At 25.7% G+C, this 21,559-nt stretch overlaps 2 protein-coding genes across 2 annotated transcripts in view; one reads left to right on the top strand and one right to left on the bottom strand.

Annotated features, from left to right (window-relative positions):
- The window catches only part of LOC127284564 (major facilitator superfamily domain-containing protein 12-like), a 376,445-nt gene that overhangs the window by 130,132 nt on the left and 224,754 nt on the right, over nt 1–21,559 (top strand). The window lies entirely within an intron of this gene.
- The window catches only part of LOC127284578 (LHFPL tetraspan subfamily member 6 protein-like), a 32,233-nt gene that overhangs the window by 4,683 nt on the left and 5,991 nt on the right, over nt 1–21,559 (bottom strand). The window contains exons 2-3 of the mRNA XM_051310091.1: nt 13,025–13,143; nt 1,804–1,979 (exon numbers count right to left, since the gene is read on the bottom strand). Coding sequence (XP_051166048.1) covers nt 1,804–1,979; nt 13,025–13,143 — 295 coding nt within the window. The remainder of the gene's footprint in view (nt 1–1,803; nt 1,980–13,024; nt 13,144–21,559) is intronic.

Below are 21,559 nucleotides of genomic sequence, written 5' to 3'. Positions count from 1 at the left end.
AAACGTCGTGTATGACGATAACATAATTTATGTAAAATAAAATATCTAATCCAGAAAATCTTCCTGAAGAGAATTTATTTAGAAGAATAATAATTTGTTAATAAATATTAAAAAAATTTAATAAATAATAATAATTTGTTATTAAAAGAATTAATAATTATAATTTTTTCAAATAAACAAAGTAATTAATAATTTATTTATTTATCTAAATTACATACGGGCAAAAGCCCTTTAGATAATTAGGTAACACATCACATGTCAACATCGCCGCATTAATATACTAATTTAGAGAAATTATTATTTAATAATAATAATAATAATAATAATAATAATAATAATAATAAAATAATGATAAAAAAATTATAATAAAATAATAATAATAAAATAGTAACAAAAAATAATAATAATATATTGTATTATTTTAAATTATAAAAATGTTTACATTATTTTAAAATATCGAGAGGAATGAACAATGTTCAATCAAGATGTTCTTTTTATAAAAAAATAACTTTTAAGAAAGTTTTTTTAAATTATCAAAAGGAGGAACATTGAAAGAAAATTTGTGATTACGAATTCAGTGCCTTGGCTCTTACGCTTCTATATATATATATATATCTGACTTTTAAAGAAACCATTAAGAAACGAAACGATTTTGCAAAGTAGTTGGAATCTTCAATTTAGAAAATTGTCATATTACACTTGAATTACGAATTGAGTGACATTTATCAGAAGATCAGCTTCTTTAATGATATATACTTTTTTTTCTATCATTTTATCGTTTTAAATTATAAAACTTAAATTTATGTATATATATGTATTAAAAGATGAAAGTTGATTGCAAAACTTTAACGTATTTCGACAAGTAGATTTAGTTTAAAAATATGGAAAAACTTTTCACGTGAAAATTAAATTTGAAATCATGAATTTTATATATATATATATATATATATATATATTTCAAAAGTGAGTTTTCTGTAATGAAGGAGGATTCAGAATGAAACCCTTGGGACCATTATCCAGTGATTAAACTCAAGGTTTCGACGTAACTCGGTTATATTCGCTTTTAATAATGTTAAAAGTTTAAGTAAATCTATTTATTTTCAAGAGGGTTATTAATGTTTCTTGTTCTTTAAAAAATTATAATATATATATAAAGAATAGAGATATTTCTTAATTATTGAAATTGTTTTTAAAAAAAAAATTTTCATTTCTTTTATTGCAATTAACTTGAAATAAAACTTTTTTTTGTACGGAAAAAAAGAAAAAGTAATTTTTACTACTTTCATAGTAGAACGGGAACTGCGTCCGAAGTTTCTGCGCAACTCTGGCAACTTTTACTCCAAAAATAGTAAAATTTACTATTTTTGTAGTAAATTTTACTGTTCCGTAGTAATTTTTACTATTTCTGGAGTAAATTTTACTATTTTTGGAATAAAATTTGCCAGAGATGCGCAGAAACTTCGGACAGTTCCCGTTTTACTATAAAAGTAGTAAAACTTACTTTTTCTTTTTTTCCCTGTGTAAATGGATATTTTTTCGGAATAAAAAAAAATTGTCTATTAAGTTTTGTCGTAAAAAAATGGATTGGCTGTTTTTTAGTTGTATTTCACTTTTTTTCCAATAAGAGTGGAAATTCTTTTTTTTTTTGGAAGCTTTTTAATTTGACGGCAAAAAGGAAGCAATATTTTTAATCGATAACTGCTGTCCTTTGTTAAAAGCTTTTCTATTTTCTAAAGTGTGATATGTCGTGTGTTTTCTAAAGAGTGAATGAGAGCTACTTTAATGGCTAAAGCGGGTACTCACCAGATAAAAGCTGAAGAGATCCAAGAGCCCGAGTATGCTTCGGAGTCTTAAGAACATGTGGAAGAAAAGAGGATGCTGCTGCCAAAAGCGTAAGCGCTCCAATCACAGCAATGGCTACTCCAATACCAATAGTGACTGTCGTTGCTTGCCACCATGGACTTGGAATGTCCCAAAAACTGAAAAAAAACAATTTTAATCCTTTATTGAAAAAATTTTTTTTTATATAATTTTTATATAACTAAAAATATTTTTATATATTTTTAATTATCCCAATCAAAAATTTACTAATGGCGCAGTACTGGCGCAGTACTGACAAATAATGGCGCAGTAATGGCACCCAGTATTGGCACCAGAGTTGGCGTAACTTTGGGATGATAAAATTTTACCAGTATTGGTTACCAGAGTTGGCACCAGTACTGGTAACCACTGCTGGTTCAGTACTGTCCAAGTACTGGCAGTTTTGTAATTTATTGTTTACGAAAATAAAGCTTTAACTGTAACAGAGATAAGTTTCACTCCAGGTAAAACTTTTTTGGTATAGTTAGGAAAAAGTGTCTGAAATTTTTAGTAACCCAACACAAATTAAATATTAATTAAATTAGTCACCCGCGTGGAAATGAAACTATGGGTAAAATCATAAAAACCATGGACGAAATCGATTGCCAAGGAAAAAACGATTAGACCCATGGTTTAAACCGTGGCAAAAATTTCAAAAACTATTGCTTATGTCCGTTTCCCATGGTACAATTTCCCATAGGAAATTTTTTTTAATTTTACGGATTTTTAACCATTCCTAAAATCTTGGAAACCATGGGAAAATTAATTTTTTAATTTTACGAATTTTAGACCATGGCTAAAAACTTACGAACCATGGGAAACAATTTTTTAATTTTATGGATTTTGGATCATTGCATAAATCTTGCGAACCATGGGAAAAATTATTTTTTCTTTTTTACGGATTTTGGACAATGGCTAAAAACTTGCGAACCATGGGAAAATTATTTTGTTTAATTTACGGATTTTTGACCATTACAAAAATCATGCAAAATATGAAAAATTAATTTTAAAAAATTCCCAATGGTTCGCAAGTTTTTAACCATGCTCCAAAATCCGTAAAATAGAAAAATGGTTCGCAAGATTTTAGCAATGGTTTAAAGTCAAAAAAAATTATAAAACTTTTTTCCATGGTTTTCAAGATTTTAGCAATGGTCCAAAATCAGTAAAAATTAAAAAAAAATTTCCAAGGTTTCCAAGATTTCAGCAATGGTTAAAAATCTGTAAAACTAAAAAAAAAAATTTCCCATGGAAAATTGTACCATGGGAAACGGACATGAGCAATGATTTGTAAGATTTTTGCCAAGGTTTAAACCCATGGGTCTAATCGTATTTACCTTGGCAATCGATTTCGCCCATGGTTTTTATGATTTTACCCATGGTTCCATTTCTACGCGGGCAATTAACTAATTAACATTTTATTATATAAAATCGAAAACACCAAGAATTTTTATTTCTTATTATAATATATATATATATATATATATATTGCAAATTATTATTTAAAAGAATCAAAAAATAAATATAAAAATATGTTTATTACAAAACCAAAGTTTTGAGAAAAAAAGTATACGTAATTTTTTGTAGGTTTATAAATTTTCGGGTAAAAATTTTTAAATTTAAGTTTTTTTCAAAAGTATAATATCTATTTTTATTCACATATATATTTCCATTAAAATGAATTTTTGAAAAACTTTTTTAAGAAAATAAAAGTTCTCAAGAAAATTTGTTTAAATTTTTATTTTAAAAAATATTAATCATTTATAAACAAATTTATTTATTTTTAGTTTGATTGTTTAAAAATTTTTTTGGTTTATTGCATGTCTGAAAACAATAAGAAAATCTTGCAAAATATTTTGGAATTGATCTCAGGAAACTTTTTGTTTAAATAATTTTACCCACAGAAAAGCAAAATAAAATACATTTTAATTTTGAAGAATAAAATCAAGGTGAAAAAATTTTTATAAACAAAATATTTAAACAAAAAGATTCATTATGCTCACTCTAGCACTTTTTGTAAACTAGTATTAATCAAAAAGAAAATCTATTTTAGTCAGTACTGGCTCAATATCGGCACAGTACTGGTTTTCCAGTACTGGGAGGGAGGTACTGCAACAGAACTGATACAATGAAAATATCAATACTGGTTTAGTACAGACTGCCCAGTCTCGGCAGCCAATACTGAACCAGTATTGCGCCAGTAGTCAACTCTGGTATAATACTGAAATTTTTGGTTGGGATTTAATAAATTAATTTATTAATTTATTAATTTATTATATTATTTATATTATTATTTATTTAAGTAATTTAATTTGTTTTATATTTTACTTATTTATTATTTTTAATTAAAATTTTTTTTTGTATTTTCAATTATTTATATGTTTTTTACAGTCAGATATAAAATACAGTCAAATTAATTGATAAAATCAATCTGAAATTAAATAGAAAAAAAAATAATTTTAATTGATCTTATAAAAAAAAAAAAAAAAATTCGAATCTTCAAGAGAGAGAGAGGGTAAAAGAAATGAAAATAAAAAAAAGAACAACACAACGTATGTAATTGATCATCAAAAACCCTTTTGATACATAGAGAGATCGTATAATTGAATTTTGTCAGTCGCTCGACAGTTCTCGTGAAATGGATGTCAAAACGTTTTTTTGGAATAGATTTAAAAAAAAAATCGTGGGTGATAGGCTTGTTAAGAGGAGCAAATATTTAATCTACATCGTCCTTTTTTGCAGATTCATTGGCAAACGAAACTTTTCAATATGCACGAAATACTTTTTTTCAATACCGCATCAGAACATCAAAATATATTTACACTTTTTTTTCAATAATATAGAAAAAAAAAACGCAATTACATTTTGAAATGAAAATTTATTATACTATTGTAAATTTTGTATTATTTTGTATTATTATATTATTTTATTATTAAATAATTAAAAATAAATAATATATAATAAAAAAAAATAAAAGTTTTAATATTTTCTATATGTAAATTGCATGGATTAGAGAAGGAATATTTTTTATTCCTTTTTTTGTCAAAGGGGGAGGGGGAATAAAATATATAATACGAACTTTATAGAATTTCTGAAAGAAATGGGAATTTGACGAAGCTTAAAATCCCCAGGGCTTAAAGACCTTAAGCCCCTTTAAAGGAATTCGTAAAACGTGGTCACGCTCTGTACAAGCCTTCAGTGACAATAAAAGTTTACAGGTCACCATAAAATAATGGAAATTAAATCATTTAAAATCACATTCAACAAGAACGTATTTTCGTTTGCTTTTCTTTTTCAAAATACTTCGATTTCAAAAAGTTTATGTTTTTTCTTAATATATCTTATATTTTAAATCAGAATAATAGTTTACATTTATTAAGTTTTTTTAAATAAATTTTTATTTTAAATATATAAAATAAAATTTTTAATTATTTTATTTTCTGTTTTTTTTTGTTTAACATTTTTATTATAACTGTATTATTATTACTACTCCTCATTAAATTCTTTTGAATCAGATAATATGAATCATATTGTTATCCCTGAGGCATTACCATGGGTATATAATATTTAAATCAATATAAAAAAATATATATATGATATTCGTAGTTAATTAAAAAAGTATTGCAATTCTATTATTCAACTCGCCTTTTATTCAATATATAATCAAGAAAAAAAAGTAATTTGAAAATGTATTTTCCCTTCTTCTTATTGCACAGCGCATAACCTAGTAAATTCATTTAACTGAAAAGTTCTCGGCGCAAAAGTAAAGAAATGCTAATTGCAATCCTCTGCATTTCAAGACTTTTCTAGAATACTTTACTCGACGCGATTGATAATTATGTGCCCCTGTTATAGAAATGGAAAATATTCTAATAAGAGAACTTGTCAAAAACAATTCATTTATCACTTTTTTTCCACACATCTATATATGTATATGTGTGTTTAATTAATGACGATTAATTTATTAATATTTAATTTATGCTTATCAATTAAAACATCATAATTTACAGAAAAAAAATTTATCGGACTGACTAAAACTTACTTCTACTACTCACAATCACTAACTTAATTTCGCTTTAGTTATAAAATTTTTAATGGAATTAAGGTATAAGTGGTAAAAGTGTATTTTAGTCAAACGATACTTTTATTAAAAAAATTTTTTTTTTATTTTTTATTTTGATTGTATCAGTAGTAAAGGTTAGTTTTCGTCAGACTGGTTGCATTTTATTCAAAGTTTCTAAAATCTTGTAATTTTTTTAGTCAGTAGTAAAATGCTTTTTTGGTCAGACACAACGTTTTCGAATATCTGTATTTTTCTCAGTAGTAACAGTGAGTTTTAGTCAGACAGTAATTTTCTAATTCGTATACTTTCTCAGTAGTAAAAAGCAGTTTTCGTCAGACTGGTCGTTTTTAATTTTTTGAATTCTAGTAAAAATTTCTAAAATTTTGTAATTTTTGGTGTCAGTAGTAAAATACTTTTCAGGTCAGACACTTTTCTCATTTTTTGTCTCAGTAGTAACAGTGATTTTTAGTTAGACAGAACTTTCCTAATCCACATAGTAAAATAGTATAATAATCAAATAGCAAAATAGTAAAATAGCAAAGTAGTAAAATAGTAAAGTAGTAAAATAGCAAAATAGTAAAATAGTAAAGGAGTCAAATTGTAAAATAGTGAAATAGCAAAGAAGTAAAATAGTAAAAATAGTATAGCAGTCAAATAGCAAAATAGTAACATAGCAAAAAAGTAAAATAATAAAAATAGTAAAACAGTAAGTAAATATAGTAAAGTAGTAAAATAGTGAAATAGTAAAATAGTGAAATAGTAAAATAGCAAAGTAGTAAAATAGTAAAATAGCAAAGTAGTAAAATAGTAAAAATAGTAAAGTAATAAAATAGTAAATATAGTAAAGTAGTAAAATAGTAAAATAGCAATGTAGTAAAATAGTAAAAATAGTAAAGTAGTAAAATAGTAAATATAGTAAAGTAGTAAAATAGTAAAATAGCAAAATAGTAAAATAGTAAAAATAGTAAAGTAATAAAATAGTAAATATAGTAAAGTAGTAAAATAGCAAAGTAGTAAAATAGTAAAATAGTAAAATAGCAAAGTAGTAAAATAGTAAAATAGTAAAATAGCAAAGTAGTAAAATAGTAAAATAGTAAAAGTAGAAAAGTAGTAAAATAGTAAATAAAGTAAAGTAGTAAAATAGCAAAATTGGGAAATAGTAAAGTAGTAAAAACAATAAAATAGTAAAAAGTAAAATCTAGTTTTCGTCAGACAAAACGTTAAAAAACTCGTCTAATTTTTATATTCAGTAGTACAAGTCATTTGTAGTCAGACACAACTTTTTCCAATAAATATTTCTTTTATTTCACTAGTATAAGTCAATTTCCTGTCATACTATTTTTAATTTATTGAATTAATATCAAAAATCTCTATTTTTTTACCTCAGTAGGAGAAAATTATTTTAGTCAGACACAACAAATTCACGTTATTCTTGTAACAAGTAGTAAACATCAATTTCAGTCAGACATATAATTTTTTCCCAAGCTTTTAATTTTGTATCGCAGTAATATAAAAAAATGAATTTCACTCATTTTTAATATTAAAAATTTGTTTTGTAAAATTTTCATAATAGTAAAAATTTAATTTATCACTTATTTTAGCCAACTGAATCATGAATTTAGCATGTTTCAACATGCTACTAATGCTCATATCGTGTACTATTTACTCGGTTTATGAACCTCCCCTATTTAATGATTACAATCATTTTGGCTTCAATAAACGTTGTACACTGTAGCAAAAGGGGGGTATATATGCTGGTTTCGAAACCGAATCATTGCTTCGAAAAGCCTGATTTTCGTTAAAGCCACGAGTATTGCTCATATCCATACCATTGGTTTCATACATACATATATATATATATATATATTTAATCCAAATTTATTGAGTTTCAAAAAATATTAATCAAACGGAAAAATATTGATAATAAATAATAATATTCATCAGTCGACCTAAATAGTGTTCTTTTATATTCATTTGCCATCAGTATTTAACATTTTCAATCAATATTAATAAATACTACCAAATACTGATAAATGTTAATAGTGAATACTACCAAATAATAATAATAATAATAATATTATATTATTATTAATATATTATTATTTATTTATTTACTTGTTTATTTATTTTTTTATACAGTATAAACGGTATTTATTAATAAATATATTTACGATATTGAAAAATAGTTTGTTTTTTTTTTTAAAAAAAGTAGTTCAACTTAATTTTCATCACGTGTGCTCAAATATAATTTAACAAAAATACAAAAGTTTTAGATTAATGAAATAATGGAAAGCCAAAAGAAAAGCTTTATTTTCACCAACTTTGTCACGTACGAAACAAAAGGGGAGAAGAAAAGTATCTCTTGTGCTTTTTGTTTTTTTTTTGTTAGCTTCTTCTTTCTTTTCCAATGAAAAGAAACAACATTCCGCATGTTCTATTTTGTCATGCATCCCATCGAGGTTCACCAGGCTCACAATTTTCGTGTAAAAGCTTTTGTTTACCATTTTTTTTTCATGTTACTCTACCTGGCATGTGCTTTTTATTAACCATTCCTTTCACTTTATTTCCACGCATTTATTTTTTTTTTTCAATAAAATTTGGCAATCTTCTAGTTTGTATATATATATATATATATATATATATAAATTATAATTAAAATATTTTTTCAAGCATGAGGATTTTAATTACACTCTTGAATTTAAATTAAATTTATATCTCTCCTATATACTAAAATACATATAAATAAACATAAAAAAAAAATATTATTGGTTTTTCCATGAATGTTTTTTAGTGATCGTCAGTTTAATAAAATTTACTTTCAATGTAAAACATTCCAGCTCGTTAATCGCTTGCACTACATATAACGAAAGTAATTTATTTCCGCGCAGATTGATAGCACTGTCTACATATGCACGAACATACAAATACTATAAAAAAAATAAAAAAAAAAAAAAAAAGATGGTCTCGCGGGATATGTTGTAAGGTAAATTATCCATGAATTTACTCACTCTATATATAGTACAATTGGTAAACGGTTTAGTATCAATTGCAATTTGAAAAAGCTTTCTATTAATAATAATATATAACAGGTAAAAAATAAATTTTCGTAAACCAATATTTTTTAACTCCGAATTATTTATTATTATTTATTATTTTAGTTTATTTATTTATTTATCTATACATTTTCAATCATACAAAATTCAATGACTACCAGCCTAAAAATAATAAATAAATAAAGGTACGCATGTTCTATGACTCTAATAAGAGTACTAACAGCGGAGATTAGTTCATGAGCTATGCTTTACAATAAAAAAAAAAAAAAAAGAAAAGCAATCAGTATTACTTATTATTTGTTTCTTTATAATATTCATGAAAAAAAATAATAATATAATATAATAATAATAGTCTCTCTATACTATAATAAGATTTCGCCGCTGTCTCCAGTATGGGTCATTCCATATCAAGTGCAACCAACCATTGTACTAACAATGTCAAAAACATGGGTTGGTTACACTTGATATGGAATGACCCATATATATATATATATATATATATACCTATATTAGTATTTTAGTTCTTATTTTAATCTCAAACCTACAGGCGAATTGACGTGGAACGACCCATATATCTACCTATTTATTAGTATTAAAACGAACATAACCTCAAAATTCAAGGTCGTAGGTCTCCAGGACTCAAAGTCATGGATCAAACATAACTTTAAAATTCAAGGTCGTAGGTCTCCAGAATTCAAGGCGTTAGTTCAAACATAACCTCAAAATTTAGATAAAATTTTAATAATTTTAATACTTGCAAACCTTAAAAAAATTGATCATTAAAATGGAAAATAATAGGGGTAATACGATCTTGTTCTGTCTCTTTATCGCGGATTTTAAGGAATTCTTGGAGAAGGAAGGCATAAGGGGGGTTTCGATAGATCACCTGATTGATATCATGATACTCGCCTATGCAGATGACATTGCTCTCTTATCTGATTCTGCCTCTGGTATGAGAAAAATATTAAAAGCTTTATATAAGTACTGTCTTTTGAATAATTTAGAAATTAATATCAATAAAACAAAAATTGTGATCTTCAGAAAGGGAGGTCATGTGCACAATAAAAAATTTGGATCCTTTACATATGGAGAAAATAATAACATTGAGATAGTTTCAAATTACATATATCGTGGTGTCTCTTTTAGTAATTCGTCAGTTTTTTAAATGCAGAAAATTCGGCTATTTCCAATACAAAAATCGCTTTAAATAACACGATTTCTCTGATAAACAGAATTAAATTGGATTTCTGGCTGCCAATAAAAAAACTCCTAGATAGCCTGGTTTTAAGTGTCCTAAATTATGCAATATCCGTATGGGGTTTAAGATACTTTCAAGAAATAGAAAAAATTCAATCTCTATATTATAAAAAAATATTGAATATACCACGTGCCACTCCAGACTATGCCATAAGATTGGAAACTGGATCCAGTAAATTATTAGTAAAGTGTTTCAAATTAGTTTTAAATTATATAGAAAAAATTTTAGCTATGGAAGATTATAGGTACCCAAAAATCTGTTTCTTACAACTGAAAAAAATAGCAAAGAAAAAAGATATAAAATTATATAAATTTAACTGGTTTATGCAAGTGGAAAAAATATTTGAAACGATAAAGAAGGAAAACGAACTAGATAATATTAACCTTGAAACAATAAATCGATGTAAAGACACTTGGATTTCCGATTATAAAAAGCTGTTGTATGATGAAGATGTATCACAATTGCAGGAGTCACAATCACTACAGATGTTGTCTTATTTACCGAGATATGAAGGACTTCAAAAATATTTGTGTTTGAAAATCCCATTAAAATATTTCAGATTAATCGCTCAAATAAGACTGTTGAATAATTATAGTGGCAGGATTTTAATAAATAACAAATTAATAAACTTATAAATGGTAAATGTCTGTGGCTCATCTATCCTAGAAAAGGGATTTCATGTTTTAATAGAATGTGTATGTCATAATAAAGAAAGAGAACATTGTTTGGGCAACCTAGTAGATGAAACCGCAAGAAAGAACGTTTCGACGCCTCCCGTTGATAAGATGCCCGTTCATTTGTCAGAATAATAAAATGCCAACTCGAGCTCACTTCAATATGAAGCTAGTTCAATTGTCAAAATAATAAAAGGCTATCTCAGTTTCAGAATAATATAATCCTATCTCGCATTAAATTCGAATTCAAGTTTTCGTAAATTAAAAAAAAAGTTTAAGTCGATCAGAATATTAATTCATACTTTTTAATGATTAATTAGTGATTAATAATTATTAATAAAATAAGAAATAGAATAAAAAACAAATAATAAAGTAAATGAAAATAAAAAATATTATTAAAAAAGAAAAAAATTAATTTAGCCTTGAATTATTTATTACTAATATTATTTTTTTTATAATAATTTTTTTATTTTGTTAATCATTAATTAATCATTACAAAATATTAAATAATATTCCGATCGAGTTAAAAATTTTTTATTTTACGAAAACTTGAATATTTTTAACTCGATCGGAATATTATTTAATAGTTTGTAATGATTAATTAATGATTAACAAAATAAAAAAATTAATAAAAAAATTATAATAAAAAAAATAATATTAGTAATAAATAATTCAAGGCTAAATTAATTTTTTTCTTTTTTAATAATATTTTTTATTTTCATTTATTTTATTATTTGTTTTTTATTCTATTTCTTATTTTATTAATAATTATTAATCACTAATTAATCATTAAAAAGTATGAATTAATATTCTGATCGACTTAAACTTTTTTTTTAATTTACGAAAACTTGAATTCGAATTTAATGCGAGATAGGATTATATTATTCTGAAACTGAGATAGCCTTTTATTATTTTGACAATTGAACTAGCTTCATATTGAACTGAGCTCGAGTTGGCATTTTATTATTCTGACAAATGAACGGGCATCTTATCAACGGGAGGCGTCGGTTTTTTTTGAAATTTTATATAATCCGCAATGTAAAACGGTTAAAAAAATTCACCAATTCGTTGAATCGATAGCAGATAAATAAAATAAAAAATAATTGTACAATAAATAATGTAATACGATCGCAACCACTTTGTATAGACTTATGTCTTAAAACAAATAAATATTATATAATAGGGATAATAATATAATAATAATATAATAATAATATAAAAATAATAGAATAATAATATAATAATATATATCGAAAACAATAGCCAGACAAAAATATCTTCGTTTCCAATTTTATTTTTTCATCAGTTGTAGAATGAACTGCGAGTTTACTTTTAAGCTCGATGAAATTGTCGGCTTAATCAATAAGCGACCGAGAAGAGTGATTAAGACCCAGGCTTAATTTTTTTTAAACCTCTCTCTATATCCGAAACGTTAAAAAAAAAGTTGTCTGAATTTAATTTTTTTTGTCGTTGGTTTTAATTATAATTTTTTTTTAAACTTTTTTTTTTTAAATATCTGAAAGAAATATCACGTTGAAAAAAAAGTTGAATAATTGAGTATAAATATAGGAACATATCAATCAAGTAGTTTAACGTCAGCGCTATATAGTTTTGTGCAAATTTACCAGGGTGATTTTTTTTCTTTTTTTTTTTTTCTCTATTGTGATGTATTAGAAAGTTTCGCAGTGCAAAAGTATCGATAAATCTTGCGCGTAAAATTTAAACGTCTGCCAAATAGGAAACAATGCATCACGAAGAAAAGAGCTTTGTTGAATTTAGAATCGTACACTTTATATATACAAAGTCGAAAAAAAATTTTTTTGAAAAAAAATTGAAAAAATTATTTGATTGAATTTAAAAATAAAATAATTTGTGAATGAGAAAATTTGTGAAATGTTGATGGAAAATAATTTTAAGCATTTTATTATTATTATTATTATTATTATAAAATGACCGCAATGAAATTTTTTCGTCTGTGAAAAATGTGTAATTTACATATTATTTTAGCTTTTGAGTGAAATTCAAACGTGGTTAATTTAATTAATGTTTCAAGCTAAGTTTTGAACAAGTTTTAGTACAACGTGTTGGTTTCATGGCTTACAATTCTGGATAAACGTACCTGCTGTACCTTGCACATTCATATACTATTTCTGGAATAGCGTTGGGTGCTCTGATTCGAGGATAATTACAGCGCCGAAATGAATTGAAATAAGCGTCTGCTTTTCCCAGAAGTCGTCCCTGTAACATATTTAAACGTGAATTTATTACTATCTGTTTATTATAAATGGGGGACGACAAATAATTATATATATAACATTTATTTCCAAAATTGTAAATAAAATATTTTCACAAATGTTAGTTCGTTTTCGATTTAAAAAAAAAGTAATATTATTCGTAAGAAAAATTATATTTATAAATATATAAAAACAAAGTTATAATCAGACAAATGTTTTATTTGAACCAAAGATAATATATTTGAGTTAAATAAACGTATATTTGTCTTACAGTCTACTAACCTTAGATTTGGCGTAAATAAAAATTTGTATTTAAAATTTAAATCAAATAAAGTCATCGTGGCTGTGAGGTCAAAGTATTTGACTCGCGACCCACGGGTCTTGGGTTCGATTCCCCATGTCTGCGAGATTTTTCCAAATTATTTTTAAGTGTTTCAAATACTATAATTGAATTAAGTAAATATTTATTAGCTGTGAGACAAATATATCATTTCTCTGGGTGTAATAATAATAATAATTAGTATAAAAATAAAAAAAATTATTTTCGTTTTATTTGCCTTATTTAAAAAAATTATTATTATATTATTAATATAATAATTTATATTTTATTGTTTACGAAACAATGTACCTATTATTTAGCAACCGAACAAATGTTTTATTTAAACCAAATATAATATATTTGAATTAAATAAACGTATATTTGTCTCATAGCCTACTACACTGAAAAAAGGGTTTGGTATTGACAACCAAACGTTTGGTTGGTATAAAAGCAACCAAATTTTTTTTGTTGAATCAATAAAATTTTGGTTGTTCCAATCAAACTTTAGTTAGGACAACAAAAATCCTTTTTTTCTAATTTTGGTTGTGTCAAACAAATTTTGATTGAGACAATTAAAATTTTGTTGATTCACCAAAAAAATTTTGGTTGCTTAAATACCAACCAAATGTTTGGTTGTCAATACCAAACCCTTTTTTCAGTGTAGCCTATTTATTTGGCGTAAATAAAAATTTATTTGAATGAAATAAATATTTATTTGGCTCTGAGACAAATAAATCATTTTTTTCCAATGAACAGATAATAATTATTGACATTTCTCGACATGCATTTTTTTTTAATTAAAAAGAGATTTATTTTGTTTTTCTCGAAAATAATGTACGCGTTTAAATAAATATATTTTTCAAAGAAGTAAATTTTTTTTTTTTTTTTTGAAAAATGCAAAACATGTATATCGCTTGTGAATCTAGAATCTTTTACCAGACGAGAAAGGCAGCAAGAGCGAATGTAAATTTTTCTATGCATTTATTCATTTCGGTCAGCGACGTTTTAATACACGGGGTGTGTCCTATGCACAGAGAAAAATAGCACCGATTAATATCTTGGATGCATAACTACAGAATAGTCATTTAGATATTAATTTTCAATATCTGGGTTATTAAAATTGAAAAAACAACAAACTTTTCCAGAATAATTAAAAAAATATAATTATTTTCAAATATTATATTTTTAATTGTATTTTATTATTTTTGAAGACTATTTTTGCTTTTGCAAAACTTAGATATAAAAAAATAAAACTTGAAACAATTATTTAACAGTAAATATGCATATTGTTCATTTGTACATTTTCTAAAGGTTTAATATTAAAATTGTAATATTATGTTCTCTCGATGTACTTTCGGCAGCATCATAAAAAATGAAAATTTCATTTACAAAGGAAAGTATTTTATATATTGGAGCACCCAGTGTATGTATATGTGTATGTATGTGTGTGTGTGTGTGACTGTAACTCCGTGGGAACTTTAAAACGCTTTTCACAGAATTTAAAATCAGAAAGAGGCTTAGAATGCAAAGTCTGAATCTCTAAAGAATGGATGCTTCAAGAAAAGTGTGGGTATTATTCATTCATGGAATTTTTTTCCCCACCTTTTTTACCTTACAATTTTTCAATCGATGGCTTCTCTCCAATGAAATTGACAGCTTCAACGAGCGATATTTCAAATGATTACAACCTTCGTATCCGATATTGGAGCATAGCTTTTCTGAGTTCCATCAAAAAGGATAACGATTTCTACAGTTGCCGAATTTTTTTTCTGTCAGATTCTATACCTTTAGTTGAATGAATTTTTATATTTGGTCAGTTTTTCAATTTAACACTAGTTTCAGTTCTCTGAATTTGATACAAAAATGAAATTTCAAAATTTCGCAATTTTTTTTGTCCAATTTGGTCCATTGGACGCTGTGGGTCCTATCAATAAGCATCAGATACATTTTTTTACGAGTATTATGTGGAAATGACTTTTCTGCTATGCTCGGGAGTTCATTTCAAAAATTTAAGATTTGGAATTTTTTTTTTCACTTTGGTCCATTATAGCTTGGATGCTGTGGCGGGTCCTTTCAAAGGTGCCCGATACATTTTTTTAGAGCACTATTTTCAGAATAACTCTCCCGCAATTCCCGAGGTTTTTTTCCCGAAAATTAAAAATTTCGAAATCTTTTGTCTAATTTGGTCCATCGTAGCTCGGATGCTGTGGATCCTATCGAAAAGTGCTCCATACATACTTTGTAGCGACCTGAAGATAACTCTCCTGCTATTTCCAAGGTTTTATCTTAAAAATTTTTAAATTTGGAAATTTTTGTCCAATTTGGTCCATCACAGCTCGGATGCTGCGGATCCTATCAAAAGAGTATTCCATATATTTTTTGTTGTGCAGTATCTGAAGATAACTTTGCTGCTATTCTCGAGGGTTTATCTCGAAAATTTCAAAATTCAAAGATTTTTGTCCACTTTGGTCCATTGCAACTCGGATGCTGTGGGTCCTATCAAAAAATGCGCACTACATTTTTTGTAGAACACTATTTGGCGATAAATCTCCTGCTATTACCAGAAGTTTATCTCGAAAATTAAAAATTTCGAATTTTTTTATTCACTTTGGTCCATTGTAGCACGGATGCTGTGGGTCCAAACAAAAAGTGCCTTATACATTTTTTATAGAACACTATCTTGGGATAATTTTCCTGATAATACCGAAGTTTTATGCCGAAAATTTCTCAATTAGAAATTTTTTTTTCCAAATTGGTCTATCACAACTCGGATGCTGTGGGTCCTATTAAAAATTGTCTATTTACTTCTTTTGTAGAACACTATCTGGGGATAACTTTCCTACTATTTCCAAGGGTTTATCTTGGAAATTTGAAATTTCGAAATTTTTTGTCTACTTCGGTTCATCATAGCTCTGATGCTGTGGGATTGGTCATAAAGTGCTCCATATATTTTTTGAGGAGCAGTATTTAGAGATAACTCTCCTGCTATTGCCGAGGTTTTATCTCGAAAATTTCAAATACTTTATCAAAAAGGAAACGTTTTTTAAAAATTTCTCCACTTTGGTCCATTGCAGCTCAGATGCTGTGGATCCTATCAAAAAGTGCTCCATATATTTATTGAAGAGCACTATGTAGAGATAAGTCTTCTGCTATTCCTAACACTTTAATCTCGAAAATTAAAAATTTTAGACATTTTTTGTCTAATTGAGTCTAACGTTGCTCGGATGCTGATGGTCCATTCAAAAAGCACCCTACACATTTTTTACAGAACACCATCTTGGGATAACTCTCTTTCTATTCCCGAAGTTTTATCTCAAAAATTTAAAATAATTCATCAATGAGTAATTAATTTTGAAAATTTTGTTCACTTTGGTCCATTGCAACTCGGATGCTGTGGATCCTATCAAAAAGTGTGCCCTACATCTTTTGTTTAGCACTATTTGGGTATAACTTTCCTACTATTTCCGAGGGTTTATCCCTCGGATAATTTTTTATCCCCTTTGGTCCATTGTAGCTCGGATGCTGTGGATCTAATCAAAAGTGCCTTACATATTTTTTATAGAGCACTATCTGGGGATATCTCTCCTGCTATTCCTGAGGTTTTATCTCAAAAATTTAAAATTTCGAAATTTTTTTTATCCACTTTGGTCCATTGTAGGTGTTTAAATTTTTTTTTTTTGAACTGTATTTTTTAAAACTATTAGCATATTTTGTAGAATATTTATTTTCAATTGTCTCAGATAATAAAAATTCATATTTTGATAAGTTTATTTTTTTACGTGCAACTAGTACGTAAATCATTCGCTATCTCTCGACAATTTCAAAATGTAAGAGAAATGAAGGAAGCACATGCATTTTCAGCAGAGCAATTAAATAAAGATTTGTCAGACGATGGGCAACTGGCCGTGAAAATATCGGACTTTTCTGGCGAATTACTTTTACACAAGTCTCATTATTATTCCGACGACGTTCGCCTACTCGAAAAGTTTAATTTACTTCTATAACGTATATTTGACTATTCTTTTTCCCTTGGAATATGGTGTACAAGCTTGTAGATTGGAGACTGGGGTTTTTTTTTCTTTTTTTTCCGAAAATATACGGTTCTGCTCAAAATAAGAACTTAACATTTTGCTTTATAATTACTTTAGGGAGCTTCTTATTAATTTTACAAGCATAACTTTCCTTTATATTCTCTTTCATATACATTTTTTTACTTCTTTTATGTTTTACTTTTTTCGTAAAATAAAAATTATATATTTTTTTTTTATCTTTTAAATTCGTTACATTACATTTTATGAGCAGAGTATTATGCTTCTTAAAATTTAAACTACTAAAATGCTTTCACTGTGATAATCTTCATTATAATGCAACAGGAATTTTCCTTCAGTATTTTAATATTCAAGGAGAATTTAATAATGATATTTTTTTTGTCTCCTTTTTTTCAAGTGTAATAATTATATTGTTGGAAGTATAAATATTATTTTATTTTTTTTGGTAAATTTTGTCTATGAATGGACTTGAATTAACTTTCAATAATCCTTTGATTGAATACAATTTCATTAGGTCGTGAATATATAAGGATTATATACAATAAATGATTTTAAATATCGATGAAGAATATCTCGATAAGACACTCAAGAGTTTCGGGAGGGGGTTGAACTTTACATTAGTTTCAGTGAGAAGCCTTTCATCTATTGAAATTCTATCCTTATTGAAAATTAATGGCTCACCGAATTCGAATCATGTTGAAAATTGACTTTGCCTTTAAAGAAGTTGTTGAAACAGAAATAATTTTCAAATGAAGAGAAAAGTTAAATTTTATTAATACAATAGCTAACTTATATATTTTTGGAATTACTTTTTAATTATTTTCTCTTTTGAGGTCAGAAGGTTAAAAAAAAATGTCAAATTAATATTATAATTGAAGAATTGGGAATAAATAATTCCTTTAATAAAAATCAGAAAATTTGTTAAATGAAATATTTGATTTACTGATTCTAATATTTATTTTACTCTAAAATTGCACTAATCATAGTTTGTTTGATTTAATTAAAATGTTTTCTATATGTGTGCATTATGAACACTAATATCGAATAATTTTCCATCAATTGCAATCATCCTTTTTACGTACTCCTCACGGGTTTTACGTTTTTATCATTAGATACGCAGCACTCTTTTTCCTTTGAGCATTATAGGTAATTCTCGAACCGTCTTTGAATTCTAATTAGGCTATAAAAATAAAACGGATTTCAGGTTACGATCGAGGAATAACAAATGAAAGAAAGCAAACGTAATAATATAATAAGAAAACATTCATAAAATAATGAAGTAATAATAATAATAATAATAATAAAATTCTATTAATATTAATAATAATAATAATAATAAAAAAACCGCTGCCAAGTTGAAGTATGTATTTTTGTGTTCATTCCATGAACACTTTGCTTCCTCATGGAGATATTTTGCGATCAGTTTACGATTTTTTATTTATATTTATTTATATAATAATAAGTAAAAAATTAAACTAAAAATTAAAATAAAATAAAATAAAAAGCTTTCTAATCTAATATAATGATTTTACAGATACATAAAGATTTTTGAACAAAAAATGCAAACAGGTTTTTATCAATATTATGTATTTTTAAAATGTCAATAACTTTGGATAAAGTAATCGTAAAATGTTCGTTAATAGGTCAAAAGATGCGTCTTGAAAATCTCTACAAAATGAAACTAAAAAAACTGTAGGTGTCATAACATTTTTTTAAAGTTATGAGCAAAAAACGATTTTTTATGATTTTTAAAATGTCAATAACTTTGGATAAAATAATCGTAAACTGTTCGTTAATAGGTCAAGAGATGCGTCTTGAAAATCTCTACAAAATGAGACTAAGAAAACTGTAGGTGTCATAACATTTTTTTAAAGTTATAAGCAAAAAACGATTTTTTATGATTTTTAAAATGTCAATAACTTTGGATAAAATGATAGCAGATTGTTCGTCAATAGCTCAAAAAATGCGTCTTAAAAAACTCTACAAAATTAAGTAAAAACATCCCAACTTTCAAAACATGTGTTTCAAGTTATGGGCAAAAAACGATTTTTCAAAAATTTTAAAAGTCAAAAAAAATATAGTTAATATGTATTAATTTGTCCCAAAGTTTTCTCATTTTATGTCCCCAAGTGAGATCTACAATTTAAAAAAAATTCAGCCCTAAAGCTCTTATAGAATTTGAGATATTTATGAAAATGTAATGTATATACACACACACACACACGGAATGACATTTTCTAAAAATGTCATTTTTGGATTCCTGAGGTCAAAAAACATAAAGATATGTCAAAAAAATGAGTTCGAAAAATTTCGCGAAAACAATACTTCCTCCATGAGGAAGCAATAATAAAAATAATAAAATAATATACTGAAAAAATTATTTGATTCAAGTAATTCAAATTATTTGAAAAATATTTACTTGTTTCAAATATTTTTTTCTTTGGACAAAAAAATATGTATTTGATTTAAATAACTTGAATTATTTGAATCACACTTATTTGAACCAAATAAATCGTATTTAAAAAATATTTATAATACAATAGAAATAAATATAATATTTAAAAAATAAAATACAGATATTTTGAAAAAGATGTGTCTGACCAAAAAAGTCTTTTACTACTGATGACAAAAATCACACACTTTATAAATTTCGATTGTTTGAAAGTGACTACAAAATTATCAATTACAGTTTAAGAATGTTCTGTCTGACTAAAACGTACTTTAACTACTGTTTTTTTTGTAAATTTGAAACTACATAAAAACCTGTCTGACTAAAACTGATTTTTACTACTGATATAAACATTAAGTGTCGTAGAAAAAAATTTTCTAAGTTTTCTACACCCAAAGAAATAATATATTTGTCTCACAGCCTAATAAATATTTATTTGATTCAAATAAATTTGTATTTGATTCGAATAAATTTTTATTTGATTTAAATAAAAAGTTTTATTTACGCCAAATATAAATAGGCTAGTTGGCTGTGAGACAAATATACGATTATTTAACTCAAATATATTATATTTGGTTTAAATAAAACATTTCGCTGGGTGTACTAATAAAATATTAGATTTTCTTTGTCTGACTAAAATTCACTTTTACCACTTATTCCAACATATTGCAGGGAATATAAAAAAAACTCTGTCTCACCGAATCCGACTTTTACTATTACTTAAAAAATAGCACGCATTTCAAAAAGTGCATTTTCCTACTTTTCTTCATTATTTTTTTCTTTTTTCCAACAAAAAAAATTTTTAATGAGTACTACAATTATTATTTTTAAATAAAAGAAAAAATTTTCTACACAGAGAAAAATGGAAAAACGAATAAAGTATAACTTTTCACTACTTTTAAAGTAAAAAAAATTGCCAAAAATGCGTAGAAATTGCAGACAGTTCGGGTTTTACTTTCAAAATAGTAAAAGTTACTTTATTAATTTTTCCATTTTTCTCCATGTATTCCAGTTTTTTATTAAAATTTTTAATATTATTAATATTAATTATTATAATTAGGTAATTTTATTATTAAAATTTTTTTTACTATTTTTTAATAAAAAAAAAATTTCTCTCTATTAAAATTTAAATAAGTACTAAAATTATTATTTTAAAATATAAAAGAAAATTTCTCCATTCAAAAAATGTGTTACCATAAAATTTTTGTTTTCAAAAAATGAAATGTAAAAAAAAGTAATGAAAAACTGATTATACAAACTAAATTACAAAATTCAGAACAAAAACTGATATTGAAAACTCACATAAAAAAAAAAGTTCTAGTTAGAAGTCATTTTACGTGCATAATATAACTTCATATTCGTTTAAAACTCGTGGATGGCAGACAGGCGAGCTAGAGAGGAAAAATTGTGACGGAGTGTGTATTTATTAAGAGGAATTAAGTGAGATGGTATATATATATGGAAAATGTTGTACATATATATATATTTATGCACATTATATATATATGTATATGTTACGCTCGTGGCAATGATACACAAACACAATTAACTGGCTCATAAATAGGGGGTGTAACTTATGCAAATTCAACTGTTAACTAGAGCC

This window comes from Leptopilina boulardi, unplaced genomic scaffold (assembly GCF_019393585.1).
Source record: "Leptopilina boulardi isolate dan_hultmark-lab unplaced genomic scaffold, ZJU_Lbou_2.1 LbouV2_325, whole genome shotgun sequence".
NCBI lineage: Eukaryota > Metazoa > Arthropoda > Insecta > Hymenoptera > Figitidae > Leptopilina > Leptopilina boulardi.
The sequence above is the reverse complement of the archived record's forward strand: the minus strand, read 5'-3'. Positions and strand labels throughout refer to the sequence as shown.